At 43.2% G+C, this 17841-nt stretch overlaps 1 protein-coding gene across 1 annotated transcript in view; it reads right to left on the reverse strand.

Moving 5' to 3' along the window:
• Positions 1 to 17575, reverse strand: part of panx1a (pannexin 1a) — a 43597-nt gene extending 26022 nt beyond the window's left edge. Inside the window, exon 1 of the mRNA XM_073043328.1 lies at positions 17064 to 17575. Within this exon, the coding sequence (XP_072899429.1) occupies positions 17064 to 17244 (181 nt within the window). The 5' untranslated portion in view covers positions 17245 to 17575. The remainder of the gene's footprint in view (positions 1 to 17063) is intronic.
• Positions 17576 to 17841: the final 266 nt, after the last annotated feature.

Genomic DNA, 17841 nt, shown 5'->3' on the forward strand with positions numbered 1-17841 from the left:
GTTAAACTGGAGTGCAGAGAAGATTTACAATGATGGCTTGAAGCCCAGGGGCTGAGCTATAGGAAGTGATTGGCCAGGCTGTGTCCTTGTTCCTTGGAATGTGGAAGAAAGAGAGGAATAGGCTGATGGTAATAGTCCTTTGCCCAGCATCGGAGAGTCCAAAACGAGGGAGCATTGGTTTGGGTAAAAGCAATATTAAAGGGACATGAGAGGCAACTCTTTCCATGCGGAAGGTAGTGAGTATAGGGAATGAACAGCTAGAGGAAGTGGTTGAGACAGGCACAGTAGCATCACTGAAGAAACACGTGGATAGCTACCATGGCTGGCAGGGCAGGGTTTAGATGGATAATCAGCCGAACATAGGAAACTGGGACTAGCTGTGGGAACTGGGGATGGGTCGATGGGTCTGTCTCCATGGTGAGCTGCTCAATGTCTACAGTTAATCCCACTTAACCGCTCCTCAATCTCTCTGTCAAATATTTAATTCCCTTTAAAGCTACTACTAGATCAACATTACATTCTAATCAGAATACAATCCAAACCCTAAAATATTTGGTTAAAAAAAGTATTCCTTGTCAACTGCCTTAAATTTCAACCCTTCAGTCATCTTTTGTAATTCTCTCTAAATTACTTGTGATTTTAAACACCACTCCTTATAGCCTTCTCTACTGGAAAGATTATTGTTTGCTTCTTCAGTCCCTCCACAAAACTTACTCCCTCTGCCATCTCCAAATGCTCATGTCATGTGATGTCAGAAACAGACAAAATGCTCCATGGGTAGGAAGGGGGGACAGGATGAGCAAATTTTATACATTCACAGTGTAATATTTTAGCTTTTCTTACAGCGCAGTAATAGGCTCTCCCAGCCCAACAAGTCTGCATTGCCCAATTACACTCATCTGACTGATTAACCTACTAACCCAAACATCTTTGGAACTGTTACCAAAAATCAGCAGGGACACTGTGGTACTTAGAACTCCTAATTTCTAAGGAGATATGCTCCTAAGGACTTTCTACCAGGTTGAGAGCATCCTGACTGGCTGCATCACTGCCTGGTATGGGAACTGTACCTCCCTTGATCGCAGGACTCTGCAGAGAGTGGTGCGGACAGCCCAGCGCATTCCACCAGGCCATCAGACTGATTAATTCACGCTGATACAATTGTATTTTTATGTTATAGTCACTGTCCTGTTGCACATACTATTTATTATAAATTACTATAAATTGCACAATGCACATTTAGACGGAGACATAACGTAAAGATTGTTACTCTCATGTACATGAAGGATGTAAGTAATAAAGTCAGCTCAATTCAATACTACACCACAGTAGTGTTGTGGCTAGTGTGATGCTGTTACAGCTCGGGGCGTTCCGGAGATCTGAGTTCAATTCCAGTGCAGTCTGTACATCCTCCCTGTGGGTTGCATGGGTTTTCCCCAGGTGTTCTCGTTTCCTCCCATGGTCCAAAGACAAACCGGGTAAGTTAACTGGTCATTGTAAATTATCTGTGATTAGGTTAGAATTAACCGGGTTTGTCAAAGTTTGCTGAGGCAGCGTGGCTTGAAGGGCCAGCAGGGTCCACTCCATGCTACATTGCTAAATTAAAAAAATAATGGATAAACCTTCAGGAATCCCATTCTTTTCTTGCTCCAGTCTGGAAAACACCCATTCACCGCTGATCTCCGGCTTTCAGATTTTAAAAATATACAATTTGTATCCATAAGTGTACTACCTCTTCATAAGACCAAGATATTTTATTAAACACTAGTTCATGTGCATTATATCAACACCACTCGCCATGTCCACACCAAATGTTTGAAGAGCATTGCTGTAAGAAAGCTGCACTGAATCTCCTTCATTAGCCCACGCTGGCTTAAGTGAATGCTAATATTCTTTCATAAGTTGTTCTTGAACCTTTCCCACTATCAACATTGAATTCTACCTTTCTTGCTTCATTCAACAAGGGCGGAACGTACTTTGGCATAACCCTTGCATCCATGGAGAAAGAACTGAAGATTGTGGTCAAAATCGAAACAATTTCTAATCTTAGTTCCCCAAGTAACTTTAGAAAATGTGACTTGACTACCCAATGAATTACTGGGTTTTCACACATCTCTTGCCCATCCAATATCTCAACTACTTCATTATTTTCAATAGCTTTGGAATAGTCTTTGTCCTTGGTAAATTATAATGCAAAATATTCATATAGTTCTATCAGTCCTATTCCAGTTGCTTTTCATTTGGCTCCTGAACAGTTCCCTCAGAATCAGAATCAGGTTTGTTATCACCAGCATGTGTCGTGAAATTTGTTAAGTTAGCAGCAGCAGTTCAATGCAGTATATGATAATATAGAAAGAATAAATAAATTACAGAAAATATATTATATATTTATTTATTGAATAGATTAAAAAGTGCAAAAACAGAAATAATATATACAGTCAGCACTCCTTATCTGCGGATTCCGCATGCACGGATTCAACCAACCACGGATCAGGAAAACCCGGAAGTTCTCTCTCCAGCACTCGTTTGAACATGTACAGACTATTTTTCTTGTCATTATTCCCTAAACAATACAGTATAACAACTATTTACATAGCAGTTACATTGTATTAGGTATTATGTAATCTAGAAATGACTTAAAAGTACAGGCAGTCCCAGGGTTATGAATGAGTTCCGTTCCTGTGTCCGTCTTTAAGTTGGATTTGAAGTCGGAACAGGTACATCCGGTATTATTTAGCATCAGTCAGTCAAACATTTTTCTTAGTACATATTTTAGAACATATTTTACCTTTCTATGCATATAAAACACTTAAGAAACATACATATTTCAATAATTAAACCACTGCGTTGCTTAGTCATAATTGTAGCTTTCAACGAGGCAGGGCCTTTCACATGCTTCATTAAAATTGTTCCGATCATTGACCGACTGTAGCCTAACGCTTTTCCAATGACCGATGGCATTTCACCTCTTTCCAATTGCTTTATTACTTCCACATTATTTTCAATTGCGATCGTGATTATTTTTGTGAACAGAAACATTGCGGATTCAGAGCTGCGCCGCCAGGTCCGAAAGACCACCGCACTGATACATGTTAAATAAGGGACTTGAGCATCCATGAATTTTGGTATCCACGGGGGATCCTGGAACCAATCCCCCACGGATAAGGAGGGCCGACTGTATTTAAAAGAAAAGTGGGGTACTATTCATGGGTTCAATGTCCATTTAGGAATTGGATGGCAGAGGGGAAGAAGCTGTTCCTGAATCGCTGAGTGTGTGCCTTCAGGCTTCTGTACCTCCTACCTGATGGTAACAGTGAGAAAAGGGCATGCCCTGGGTGCTGGAGGTCCTTAATAATGGACGCTGCCTTTCTGAGGAAGATGTCTGAGATGTCTCTCCCTGAAGATGTCCTGGGTACTTTGTAGGCTAGTGCCCAAGATGAAGCTGACTAAATTTACAACCTTCTGTAGCTTTTTTCAGTCCTGTGCAGTAGCCCCTCCATATCAGACAGTGACGCAGCCTGTCAGAAGGCTCTCCACAATGCAACTATAGAATTTTTTGAGTGTTTTAGTTGACAAACCAAATCTCTTCAAACTCCTAATGAAGTATAGCTGCTGTCTTGTCTTCTTTATAGCTGCAATGATATGTCGGGACCAGGTTAGGTCCTCAGAGATTTTGACACCCAGGAGCTTGAAACTGCTCACTCTCTCCACTTCTGATCCCTCTATGAGAGCTGGTTCATGTTCCCTTGTCTTACCCTTCATGAAGTCCACAATCAGCTCTTTTATCTTACTGACATTGAGTGCCAGGTTGTTGCTGCGACACCACTCCACTAGCTGGTATATCTCACTCCTGTACACCCTCTTATCTCCATCCGAGATACTACCAACAATGCTCATATCATCAGTAAATTTAAAGATGGTATTTGAGCTATACTAGCCACACAGTCATGGGTATAGAGAGAGTAGAGCAGTGGGCTAAGCACACACCCCTGAGGTGCACCAGTGTTCATTGTAAGTGAGGAGGAGATATTATCACCAACCTGCATAGGCTGTGATCTTCCAGTTAGGAAGTTGAGGATCCAATTGCAGAGGGAGGTACAGAGGCCCACGTTCTGTTTCTCAATTCCTCATTAAAACAATAAACTGCAAGAGTCATATCAATGAAATGTGGATGGATTACAAAAATCCAGTATAAGTTCGTTAAAAGTCAAAGTGTGTCCAATTGATCTGAAATAACAGACAGGTGATCGAACAGAATTAAGTTATCTGATATGTACTTCAAAAATGTGGTTGATAAAGAGCCACGAATGTCCTTGTGATATAAACATATGAATATAGTGCACAAGTCCCTGTAGTCAGCTCTGCCAATTTATAAGATGATGGCTTGTCAAGCAGTAACCTGACATCAAGACTGAAGCTCCCAGAACAAAAGGAGCTGTAACATGATTATAAAATTAATTAAGCAATAGGAAATAATAAAAGGCTCTTTTCCCCCAAACTGGAAGGTCTGCAACAGAGTACACAGGGAGTTGGTATTAAGACTATTGCTTTTCTAATTCCAAAATTCAAAAATGGGTACAAGAGTGAATGTACGTAGTTCATTACAAGTAACAAGAAAAAGACATAAATAAAGGCAGACTATAAGGGTGAGGAAATTATACCGAACCATTATAAAACACTGGTTTGGTCACATGAGGAATATTATGGCCAGTTCAAAATCCAGACTTTCAGAATGATGCAAAGCGTGCAAAAAGCATATGCTTTAAATGATTCCAGTGATGAGGTACCTTGGTCATATGGAATAGGAGAGTTTTGTTATTTCTCAACAGGTAGATTGCAAGGAAATCTAAGTGTTTAAAATCAAGGGTGGAGAGAAAATACAATGAAAGATGCTGTTCCCATTGAAAGGAGGGTCAAGATCGAGAGGGAAACACAACATTCCCAATTGCTGTAATAATCCGGATTGGCACAAGGAACCTTTCTTTCTCTTCAAACAAAATATCAGGAAATGAGTCCTGATGAAGGGTCTCATCCCAAAACAGCAATGGTTTACTCCTTTCCAGAGATGCCGCCTGGCCTACAAGGTTCCTCCAGCATTTTGAGAGTGTTAATCAGGAAACACATGAGGAGGAAAGCTCAAATGTGCAGCAGAATTTATTCGCTGCCCGCTGCTTACTTTGAAATGAACACAAGCTTATCTAAAACAATTCCCACCACAAGAACACACAACAAAAATGACAGGATTCACTCTACAATAATTGTTCCCCAAGCAACTTTGCATAGGGAATGAGGGTCTTAATGAAACAAGGTTGCTGGGACCGACTCATTAATCAGAGACAAGGCACTTTAAATGGGAAAACAAACTGACACCATAAGATTAATGACTAAACTTTTTTTGAACGTTGAAAGTTTGTGAATCATTGAAACATTCAAGAACAACTTCAGATGTTTTAGACCAATATATATTAAAAAAATGAAATTATACTTATCCAAGTCTCTTAGATGCCTTATCTCCTCACACCTACTCTAATCTGGCAAAGGATCATTGGTCAAGTTCCCCAGAACATAAGAAACTACCTCAACTTCCAGCTCTCTTGCTATGCAAAGGGGAATCATTGTTACTAGGACTTCTACATTTGCAAATTGATGTCAGTTACATGGACTGAGACTAATATCACATACATTTGTAAATGACAGATTACAAAATCTGGAACAGGTTTCAAATGGAAATTAAATAAATATTTAAAGAGATCAGCTATTTGCAAAGCCACCTCAGACATGATTTGAATGGCACTTTCCTTTCCATTTCTTGAACATTGTTTCTTCCCGACCTGTCGAATGTGTTCAGCATGAGCATTATTTGTGTTGAGCAGAATGGACTTTCTGAATGCTATATCAGTCTAAGGTTCTTTGATTTCATGACCTACTTTAGAACAAATTAGTCAACAAGAACATGAACATTGAGCCTGACTGAATTTGACTGAGCATGGAGATACAGGAGAGGATCAGAATCCAGTTTATTATTACAGACATGTCGTGAGATTTGTTTTGCAGCAGCAGTGTACCACAAGACAAAATAAGTTACAATAAGAAAAAGTGCAAAAAATAAATAGCAGGGTAGCGTTCATGGACTATTCAGAAATTTGATGACAGAGGGGTAGAAACTGAGTGTACATCTTCAGGCTCCTGTACCTCCTCCCTGATGACAGCAATGAGAAGATGGCATGTCCCAGATGGTGGAGGTCCTGAATGATGGATGTCACCTTCTTGAGACACCGCCTTCTGAAGACGTCTTTGATGTGGGGGCATTGTGCCCATGATGGAGCTGGCAGAATCTACAACCCTCTGCAGCTTCTTCAATCCTGTGCACTAAGGCCTCTACACCAAACACTGACGCTACCAGCCTTCACAGTACATCGGCAGAAGTTGGCTAGATTTTGGTGACATACCAAATCTCCTCAACTACTAATGAAGTACATTACTGCATCAATATGTTGGGCACAGGACAGATCATTTGAAAGGTTGATGTCCAGGAACTTGAAGCTGCTCACTCTTTCCACTGCTGATCCCTTAATGAACACTAATGAGTTGCCGAAACATCACCCTTCCTGAAGCCCACAATCAATTCCCTGATCTCACCGACACCGAATACAAGGTTGTTGCAAAATCACTCAACCAACTGATCCATCTTACTCCTGTGCATCTCCTCATCACCATATGAGATTCTGCCAACAGTGGTGTCTTTAGCAACTTCATGGATGGACCCTGAGCTGTGCCTGGCCATACAGTCATAAGTGTAGGGGGTAGAGTTGGGTGTTAGGCGTGCACCCTTGAGGTGTACTGGTGATGACTGCCAGCGAGATGTTCAGTTCTACAGATTCTGGAAAATGGAACAAAAAAAACTTGCTGCAGGAGCTCAAACAGGTCAATCAGCAACCATGAGACAAAGGGGTGCCACACATTACAGGACCTTTGTAGAATCACAATCTGAAATATTGGCCATCCCTTGGTTTTCATAGATGTATCGAGTATGATGTCCAGATCTGCTGTCCACCTGTAGCCACACTTACCGTGGTTGTAGAGAGAGCTGGGAGCCAAACACTAAGATTTAAGACCATGGGGTCCACCCCCCTGAACAGGTCTTGACAGAAGGCAAAGCTGAGGGCACAGGCTTACATCGTGCCAAAGCTGGAAGAATTTTGCAATAGATTTTATATGTCTCTGATATATTTAAAACAGAGTATGGTAAAAATAAACTTTAAATTGCTCTTAACAATGGTGTTTGCACTTCACATAATACAAATTAGAAAGCCATTCAAATACTACAAAATGGTTAAAATAAGGTAGAAGAATGACTTTATTGCCTCCTATTGAAAGTGCTGAGATGGAAATCTCAGAACTTTCAGGCCCCGCAGCCGGATTCTACCCAAGTTTGTGATGGTGCTACATCTCCAGGACCTGGTACTCAGGGGTGATTGACTACCACACAATCCACCAATCCACCATGTTATGCTTGAACTGTTAATTTACCAAAGAAAAGCCCAAAGCTAACTCCTTGCTCCCAAATCTGAGGGTAAATAGAGTCAAAATCATACCTCCATTTTCTTTGGCTGATCTCCACCATTGGGATATGACTTGTTTGAAAGCAAAATACTTAACACATTGAAAACTGTTAAAATGCTGTAAAGTTCTCAACATTTTCAAGTCAATGACTTTTCGTTAGAACCTCAGCCATCCAAAAGTCGTTGACCTAAACTATAGTCTGCTTTCCTCTCTCCAGATGCCACAGTACTTGTCCAATGGCACTTTCAGATTTATTATTACTGTCTCTGGCTATCCTTCATGCCATTCTGCGACCTCTCAATCTGAAGTATTCCCTAAATAGTCGATATGCAGAATTTAGTTGGCCCTCTTTTCATCATATTGGAGTAGCACATCTGCCTGCATTAAACAGTTCACGCCACCGTACGTTATTTATTATTATTATTATTATTATTATCACATTATTATTTACAGACAATGCAAGAAATGAGGAATTATTTCCAAATCATATGAAACCAACCGGAAATAATTTTGACAGACCACAAGTTAGAGTCAGTGTTGTATAGTTTACTGTGGAATAGTTTTAATATGTTAAAGCTCTTAGAAAAACAAATACGAATACAGGGTGCAGCATTTTAAAACAATGTCACCTATGATGTGTAGTTCAGGCAGCAAAACATCACTATGAACACAAGAAATTCTGCAAATGCTGGAAATCCGTAGCAATACACACCAAATGCTGGAGGAACTCAGCAGGTCAGGCAGCATCTATGGAAATGAATAAACAGTTGATGTTTTGGGCCAAGACCCTTCTTCAGGACCCTACAAAGATATTTTAACTGTCATTTGTGCATCTTGTCTGGAAACAAGGCAAGTTATTACAGGCATAGAATATAGAAATCTATGGCCTACAATGTTGTAACCTACTCTGGAAACTGCCTGGAATTTCCCTAGCACCTAGCTCTCTAATTTTCTAAGCTCCATGTACCTATCTAAGAGGCTCTTAAAAGGCCCTATTGTTTCCACTTCCACCACTGCCGTTGGCAGTGCATTCCATGCTCCTACCATTCTCTGCATGAAGAACTTACCCCTGACATCTCCTCTGTACCTACTTCCAAGCACCTTAAGACTATACCCCTCATGTTAGCCATTTCAGCCCTGGGAAAAAGCCTCTGGCTATCCACACGATCGATGCCCCTCATTATTTTATACACCTCTATCAGATTACCTCTCATCCTCCGTCACTCCAAGGAGAAAAGGCCGAGTTCACTCAACCTATAAGGTATGCTCTCCAATCCAGACTACATCCTTGTAAATCTCCTCTGTACTCTCTCTACAGTATCCACATCATTCCTCAGCAGGTCGGGCAGCATCCGATGAAACATGCAGTCAACGTTTTGGGCCGAGACCCTTCGTCAGGACTGATAAAGGAGGGTGCAGGGGCCCTATAAAGAAGGTGGGGGGAGGGGGGAAGGTGCCAGGTGAAAAACCAATCAGAGGAAAGATCAAGGGGTGGGGGAGGGGAAGCAGGGAGGAGATAGGCAGGAAAGGTGAAGAAGGAATGTAAGGGGAAAGCACTATGGATAGTAGAAGGCAGAATCATGAGAGAGGTGATAGGCAGCTGAAAGAGGAGGCAGAGTGAAAGTGGGATGGGGGAAGGGAGAGGGAGGGAATTACCGGAAGTTGGAGAATTTGATGTTCATACCAAGGGGCTGGAGACTACCCAGATAGTATATGAAGTGTTGCTCCTCCAACCTGAGTTTGGCCTCATCATGGCAGTAGAGCGCCATGTATATTCCAATGGGAATGTGAAGTAGAGTTGAAGTGGGTGGCTATAGTGCTTTCCCCTTACATTCCTTCTTCACCTTTCTTGCCTATCCCCTCCATGCTTCCCCTCCCCCACCCCTTGATCTATCCCCTGATTGGTTTTTCACCTGGCACCTTCCCCTTCCCCCCCCCACCTTCTTTATAGGGCCCCTGTCCCCTCCTTTTTCAGTGCTGATGAAGGGTCTCGGCCCGAAACGTTGACTGCTCATTTCAACAGATGCTGCCCGACCTGCTGAGTTCCTCCAGCTTGTTTATACGTGTTGATTTAACCACAGCATCTGCAGTGTACTTCGTGTCCACATCCTTCCTGTAGTGAGGTGACCATAACTGAACACAGTTCTCCCAAGGGGGTCTGGCCAAAGTCTTATATAGCTGTAACATTACCTCACAGCTCTTGAACTCAATCCCACGGCTGATGAATGCTATCACACCATATGCCTTCTTAACAACACTGTCAACCTACACAGCAGCTTTGAGAGTCCTATGGACATGGACCCCAAGATCACACTGCCAAGAGTCTTACTGTTAATATTATATTCTGTCTTCAAATTGGACCTAATAAAATGAACCACTTCACATTTACCTGGGTTGAACTCCATCTGCCACTTCTCAGCCCAGTTCTGCATCCTACTGACGTCTCGCTGTAACCTCTAACAACCCTCCAGACTGTTCACAACACCCCCAAACTTACTAACCCACCCTTCTACTTCTTCATCCAGGTCATTTATAAAAATCACAAAGAAGATGGGTCCATTCCCAGAACAAATCCCTGTGGAACTCCACTGGTCACCGACCTCCATGCAGAATACAAACCATCTACAGCCACCCATTGCCTTCTGTGGGAAAGCCAGTTCCGGATTCACAAAGCAAGGTCTCCTTGGCTCCCATGCCTCCTTATTTTCTGAATGAGCATTGCATGGGGAACCTTAACAAATGCCTTGCTTAAATCCATATACACTACATTCACTGCTCTACCTTCATCAATGTGTTTTATCACAACCTCAAAGAATTCAGTCAGGCCCCTAAAGTACAACCTGCCCTTGTCAAAGCCATCCCTAATCAGATTATGCCTCTCCAAATGTTCATAAATCCTGCCTCTCAGGATCATCTCCAACAACTTGCCCACCACTGAAGTCAGACTCACTGGTCTATAATTTCCTGGGTTATCTCTACTCCCTTTCTTGAACAAGGGAGCAACATTTGCAATCCCCCAATCCTCTGGTACTTCTCCCATCCCTATTGATGATGCAAAGATCATCGCAAGTAGCCTCGGGTACATCTCATCCAGTCCCGCTGACTTATCTAACCTAACGATTTTCAAAAGTTCCAGCACATCCTCTTCCTTAATATCTATATGCTCAAGCATCTCAGTCATCCCTACAATCACCAAGATCCTTTTCCGTAGTGAAAACTGAAGCAAAGTATTCATTAAGTACCTCCCCTACTTCCAACAACTTCATGCACACGTTATCGGCCAAACACTTGCTTCAGAAACACTTATGCAATATCAGTGCAGTGAAATCTTTAGAAGTAAAAAAGAATACAAATTTCCAAAAAACAATTTGTATGTATATTATTACAGTAAAGCAATCATTTTGAAATTGAAACTCCTAAAATGATATTGATATGCAAATTATCTTGCAATTACAGGAAATAAAAGCAGGAAACTTTGGTTCAGATGACAAATGACAAGTTTTTGCTAATGCTTTCCTTTCAAGTCATGCAAGAAATCTGCATCACAGTCAGATGCAACTACATTTAACCCTCGATATTTACCAAAATTCTTCCCTCACTCAGACGTATTTATGTACACAGTATTGTCTAACAGCCACACAAGTGCACACGACTGGCGCTAGCTAGAAACTGTTCTGCAACAGTCTCCTGCCCAGTTAAGTGACATAGTGTATCAAATAGACGAAAGACGATTTTCTATATTAGTTTTTGTCCTTTAAGAATTGTTGCAAATAAACGGCTGCCCCAAATAACTGGAATCCACTGTACATGAATGATAGTAACTAGCACTGCCTGACACATGCCTTCTATATTCTGCTGAGAAGGATGATTAATTTTGCTACTTAAGGAAGGGCCAGATCACACTGAACAGAACACAGTCATAGCCCCTGACATTTTGTAGCCTTATGACTCGAAGAACCCAAGATGTGAATAGATCTCAAGCAAACCAAACTAGGGTCCCACTTGTGGACCATGTGATCCCTCTATTTGCAAAGTCTACAACCAGAGATAGACAGAGATAGTTGGAAGATATCTAAAATTTAAAAAGCAATGTTTGAAGAACATTAAAACCTTTATTAATCATTCATCAAATCAAAATTTTAAAAATGTTTCCCATTTTCAGTTAAGGTCTGTGACTTAATTCAGGGAATGCTAGATGTGCCAAGCAAGTTTAGATTTGAGGGGCTGGATACAAATTATAGTTAGGTGCTGCAGCTCAGGTCCACAGACTCATGTGCAAGGTGAAGGTCAGAGTTGAAAGCCAAATACACCTACTACAAAACTCCAGCATAGCTGGCCAGTGGTGTGGTTCAAATCCAACCAGCTGCTTGCACACTTCCAATCCGTGCTGAGCGTCGAGTCTCATTAAAATAAACAGACAAATGCTAAAGAAATGGCAAGTCTGCTGCCCAATGTGCCACCAGATGCGGAGAGGAACAGCAGCAAACTCCAGCATGCTCTGTACTTCAGCGCTCAGTACAGGGGCAAGCAAACCTGAACTAGATGACCTATGTAGAGAAGCAAACCTGAACTAGATGACCTATGTAGAGTAGCTAATTCTAACTAGCCCCAATGCAGTGCTGTAACTGTGGAAAACGTAGCTACAGTGGGTACTTCTCCGTATGGTGAATGAACAATACTGGAGAACACTATGGTTCTCTGAAATCCGTGCAGAGAAACGCAAGGTGATGATTAATGCATATTCTAGTTAACTGCTCACCACATTTTTACTTTTATTGAAAAAAAGTTACAATGGTTTCAGATAAATTATTTTCCTAATGCTCTTTTAGTCTCTTGGGTAGACTCACTTTAGTGGCTATATAACGGACTATTCACCATGAGCACAACCCTATGCCTCGCCCTGCTTCAAAATCAGTGTTATCAATAGATATTCAAATTCAAATCAGGAAGAAATCTGTCAAGCTAATTAGGTGGCAGCTGACAAAAGGAGAAAGAAGCTCTCCCATGAATAATATAACAAATAACAGCATGAGCTCATAGCTTGAAGGAAAACAGGAAACTAAATGAAATAAATCAGAATTGCAGCACTATGCAAAAGTCTTAGCCACACAGACATATATCTAGGGTTCCTAAGGCTTTAGCGCAGTACTGTATTTGTCAACGTGGAGTAGACAACAAATTTGTAAATCTGGCGGGAACAAGGAATGTTTGAAATTGCAAGGGTGGAGCACTGTGGGAAGGGTGTGGAAAGGTGGTAGAGGAGGAATGCCAGGGTAGGGGGTGGTGCAGGTGCAGACACACCCAACCCTGAGACACAAGGCAGGGTCATTTGATTCCAAACAATTGGCTTGTCGATCATTTCAGAATAACTCTCTGGTGCTTCCCACTCCCTTCCCCTGTTTCCAACCATGATTCCCCTCTCCCTGCCTCCTTGTTACTGTCAGTCCACAATAAAGATCCATATAAGAATCAGGTTTATCATCACTCATGTGTCATGAAATATGTTTTTTTCTTTGTGGCAGCAGTATAGCACAATGCATAAAATGACTACAGTACTGTGCAAAAAATATCTTGGGCACCCTCGGGTATGTGCCTAAGACTGTGGCACGGTATTGTGCTCGTCTTAAAGGTGCTTTGGAATGGCATAAGATCATGAAAGCTATCATAGAAATACTTCACTTTCTTGGATATCATCTGTAGAGATATAGAATGTCACTCTATAGTTGTAGCCATATAAAACTCCCAGCTTGGGCCACATCTAGAATACGGCATTCCATTTTGGTCGGCCCCAACATTGGAAACACATGAAGACTTTGTGAGGGTGCAAGACTGGTGCTATTACGGCTGCACAGGTGGAAGGTCAACTGAGGAAGATCTGTACCAGCAAGGCGGCTGGACCGGATGGAGTTTCCCCACGATTACTGAGGGCCTGTGCGACTGAGCTGGGAGAACCACTACAGCGCATCTTCAACATGAGCCTGGAGCAGAGAAGAGTACCCAGACAGTGGAAAACATCCTGTATTGTCCCGGTACCGAAGAAACCACAACCAAAGGAGTTGAATGACTTCAGACCTGTTGCCTTGACGTCGCACGTTATGAAGACCATGGAGCGGCTGATAATACAGAATCTGAGGCCACAAACCAGGCACGCCCAGGATCCTCTTCAGTTTGCGTATAAGGAGAAGGTGGGAGTGGAGGATGCTATCACGTATTTGCTGCACAAATCACTCTCTCACCTAGATGGGGCCAGTTGTGCTGTGAGGATTACATTCCTTGACTTCTCTAGTGCCTTTAACACCATCCAGCCCAAGATCTTAAGGCACAAACTAACGGAGATGGGAGTAGACTCTCACATGGTGGATTGGATAGTGGACTACTTGACAGATAGACCTCAGTATGTGCGGTTGGGAGACTGTAGGTCTGACACGGTGGTCAGCAGCACAGGGGCGCCGCAGGGAACCGTACTCTCTCCGGTCCTGTTCACCCTGTACACATCAGACTTCCAATATAACTCGGAGTCCTGCCATGTGCAGAAGTTCGCTGATGACACGGCCATAGTGGGGTGTGTCAGGAATGGACAGGAGGAGGAGTATAGGAAACTGATACAGGACTTTGTGATATGGTGCAACTCAAACTACCTGCGTCTCAATATCACCAAGACCAAGGAGATGGTGGTGGACTTTAGGAGATCTAGGCCTCATATGGAGCCAGTGATCATTAATGGAGAATGTGTGGAGCAGGTTAAGACCTACAAGTATCTGGGAGTACAGTTAGACGAGAAGCTAGACTGGACTGCCAACACAGATGCCTTGTGCAGGAAGGCACAGAGTCGACTGTACTTCCTAAGAAGGTTGGCGTCATTCAATGTCTGTAGTGAGATGCTGAACATGTTCTATAGGTCAGTTGTGGAGAGCGCCCTCTTCTTTGTGGTGGCGTGTTGGGGAGGAAGCATTAAGAAGAGGGATGCCTCACGTCTTAATAAGCTGGTAAGGAAGGCGGGCTCTGTCGTGGGCAAAGTACTCGAGAGTTTAACTTCGGTAGCTGAGCGAAGGGCGCTGAGTAGGCTACGGTCAATTATGGATAACTCTGAACATCCTCTACATAGCACCATCCAGAGACAGAGAAGCAGTTTCAGCGACAGGTTACTATCGATGCAATGCTCCTCAGACAGGATGAAGAGGTCAATACTCCCCAATGCCATTAGGCTTTACAATTCTACCGCCAGGACTTAAGAACTTTTTAAAAGCTATTATAAATGCTTTTTGAGATAGTGATTTAGATGCATATCATATTTTTTACTGAGTTAAGTATTGTATGTAATTAGTTTTGCTACAACAAGTGTATGGGACATTGGAAAAAAACTGAATTTCCCCATGGGGATAAATAAAGTATCTATCTATCTATCTATCTATCATTAGAGGGCAGATGAACAAACTGAAACATCAACTGTTCATTCCCCTTCATATATGCCGCCTGACTTGCTGAGTTCCTCCAGCATTTTGTTTGCATTGAGTAAACTAGGGTCATTTTATCTGGAGCAGAGGAAGCTGAGAGGAGACCTGAGAAAAGTTTATAAATTTATGAGAGGCATTGATTGACAACTGGTATATTTTTCTCTGGGCCAAAATGTCTAACAATGAAGGGCATAAATTTAAGTTGAGCAGGCAAATTCAAAGGGGCAGTATTTTTTTAACAGGACGGTGAGTACCTGTAATTCACTGCTGCTGGGAAGGTGGTGATGGAGGCAGATACAATAGAGGCATTTGAAAAGCTCTCAAACAAGCACATGAGAATGCAGAGAATGGAGGGATATGGAGCACGTGCAGGCAGAAGGATTAGTTTAGGTAGGTGTCATTATTTAATTAGTTCAGCACATCATGACCCAAGGATCCATTCATATGCTGTATAATTAATGTTCAATTTATTCACAAAGTACTGATGATTACAACCCAACTACAGAGTGGCTGGTGTACTCAACTTGATCTAATTTTGCTACATTCACCGTGATGTGTCAGAAAATCTGTCAGAGATGGGAGATTACTGCAACCAATTGGCCTTTCTAAATTCTATTTAAGGTGCTGAAACACGCTGTTTAGAAAGGATGGTTAGGTTTGAGAGCACTCTCTCTATTGAGGACCATCTGCTTCACATAATTTGCAACTGGCAGATCATCTCCTAGCTAAGCCCCAGCAGCCAGTGAAAGTTCAATTTCTCACCAGCGCACATGTCAACACCACAAATGAAGCAAGCACTGGCCATTAAATTGGTAATTTACCACTAAACGCGAGGGGTGCCCGAAATAAATCCAGCCTCAGAGATGGCACAGCAATTAAAATAGTAATCCGGGGGATGGACGAACCATCTGGAGACCGGAGATCAAATTCTACCATAACACCTGTGGAATTTGGATCTTGGGTCTTACTAATAAAATAATACATTTCTATGGTAGCTACAAAATCCCAAATTTCCGTTTCGGGAGATATAAAAGCCGTTCAAAAGCTCATGCTCAATTATTCTAGTTAATTTACCTCAGATACACAAAACTGATAGTGAACCCTCAACTGTCAGAGGTGAGAGTAATGAAATAACTGGCAAGTACAATATTTCAGTATCTCAAACTCAATATCTTCTAGGAAAACTACGTCAATGAGATTACGTAGTTAGCGGCCGCCTGGCTGCATTATCCAAACGGCCATGCCCGTCTGGCACATGTAGATGTTTAATCGTCACTGACGGTAGTGTCACAAGTGTGTTTAAAATCGATATGGCATCTACAAAATGCAGATCGCCTGCATCGCCCTCCGACGCAAACGACGATTATAACACAAATTTTTACAGGAACGCAGCAGGTCAGGTGAAATCTATGGAAAGGGATAAACAGTCGACGTTTCAGGCCGAGACCTGTCGACTGTTTGCGTTGCTCTGGATTTCCAGCATCTGCAGAATCCCTTGTGTTAATGACGGTGTATTTGACAGAACAGCGAGCCCACATGTGCAAGCCAGGCATGGGTGTTTGGGTAATACAGTAAGGCAGCGGCTAAGTGCGCACATTGACCAGTGTTCCTGCCCCGGACTTGGCTGAATTCTAACGGCATTGATGATGGAGAGGCGCCCTCTGACCCCCATTCCAAGCGCCCAATGCCGGCGATCGCCCTCGCTTAGCTACAGCAGAGTCAAACTAAACTCGACAACTCTCGAGTTCATTTAAGCATTAGTTGGGGGGAACTAATTCGCACCGATTTGTTTTCTGCTGGTAATAATCTCCCTTAAAAACATTCAGGCCTGCAAGGCAGGCGCCCATAGGGGCCGGGCTTACGCTTTTAGTCCGCCCGGAGGTCTGGATCGATTCCGGGCGAAGAGGGAGATACCCCCGTCCTCCAGTCTGTCGTTCGCCTTCCTCCGATTCCATCCACAAAACAAAAGACAACACGAATGGCTGCGCGGCGGCAGAAGCCCCCGGGCATCGCCGTGACCAGCTCTGGGCGCGGTGGAAGCCTTACCTACGGAGATCTCTTGCGCGAAGGCCAGGGAGATCAGCAGCAGAGGCAGGCCAGCCGAGACCAGGGTCACCAGCTTGTCCACGGCCAGCTCCAGCCTCACCGGTTTCAGTCTGGAGTCGGCCGGCTCCTTGAGGAGAAAGTCCGAGAAGACGTACTCCGCCGCAGCGTGTGTGATGGCCATCACCTCGCTTCACGGGGAAAAATAGGGAGCTGTCTTCAGCTAAAGAACCGAGCTCATTGTCGTGTCCCTGTTCAGCGCGGAGCGTCAGGACAGCCAGGGTTCCTGCTTCCCTGCTCTGGGCATGGTCCGGATCCGATGCGGCTCCTTGTCGCTGCCCGCACTCAGCAGCACCTCGGCCTTTAACTTTCACGTGTACCGGCTCGGACTTTATTTCCATGAGCCGCACTTCCGGATCTCCCCGGCTCTCGCCAACTGCCCCGCCAGGAGGAGGGACCGATCCCAGCCAACAAAGGGAAAGTGATACCGTGTTGCACCGTGACAGTGCACGCCTAGGGAACTCCACGCGGAGCACCAGCCAGTCTGTCACCACAGTGACATTTTCATACGCGTTCGCAGTATTAAGATCGGGCTGCATAATTCAATTTGCCCAAGACAAAAGCAATTGTTTTAGGTCGAAGGCTTTTCAGGGCTTGGAAAACTATGTATCAAAGATAAATTTAAGAGGTAGAGATCCGGGCGGGCCCTGAGAACAATAACCAGCATCAGTTTGCATCAAAACTAATTCTCAAGGTGATTCATTTTTTTGTTCACGGCAGA

The sequence above is a fragment of the Hemitrygon akajei genome, chromosome 4 (genome assembly GCF_048418815.1).
Source record: "Hemitrygon akajei chromosome 4, sHemAka1.3, whole genome shotgun sequence".
NCBI classification, from domain to species: Eukaryota; Metazoa; Chordata; class Chondrichthyes; order Myliobatiformes; family Dasyatidae; genus Hemitrygon; species Hemitrygon akajei.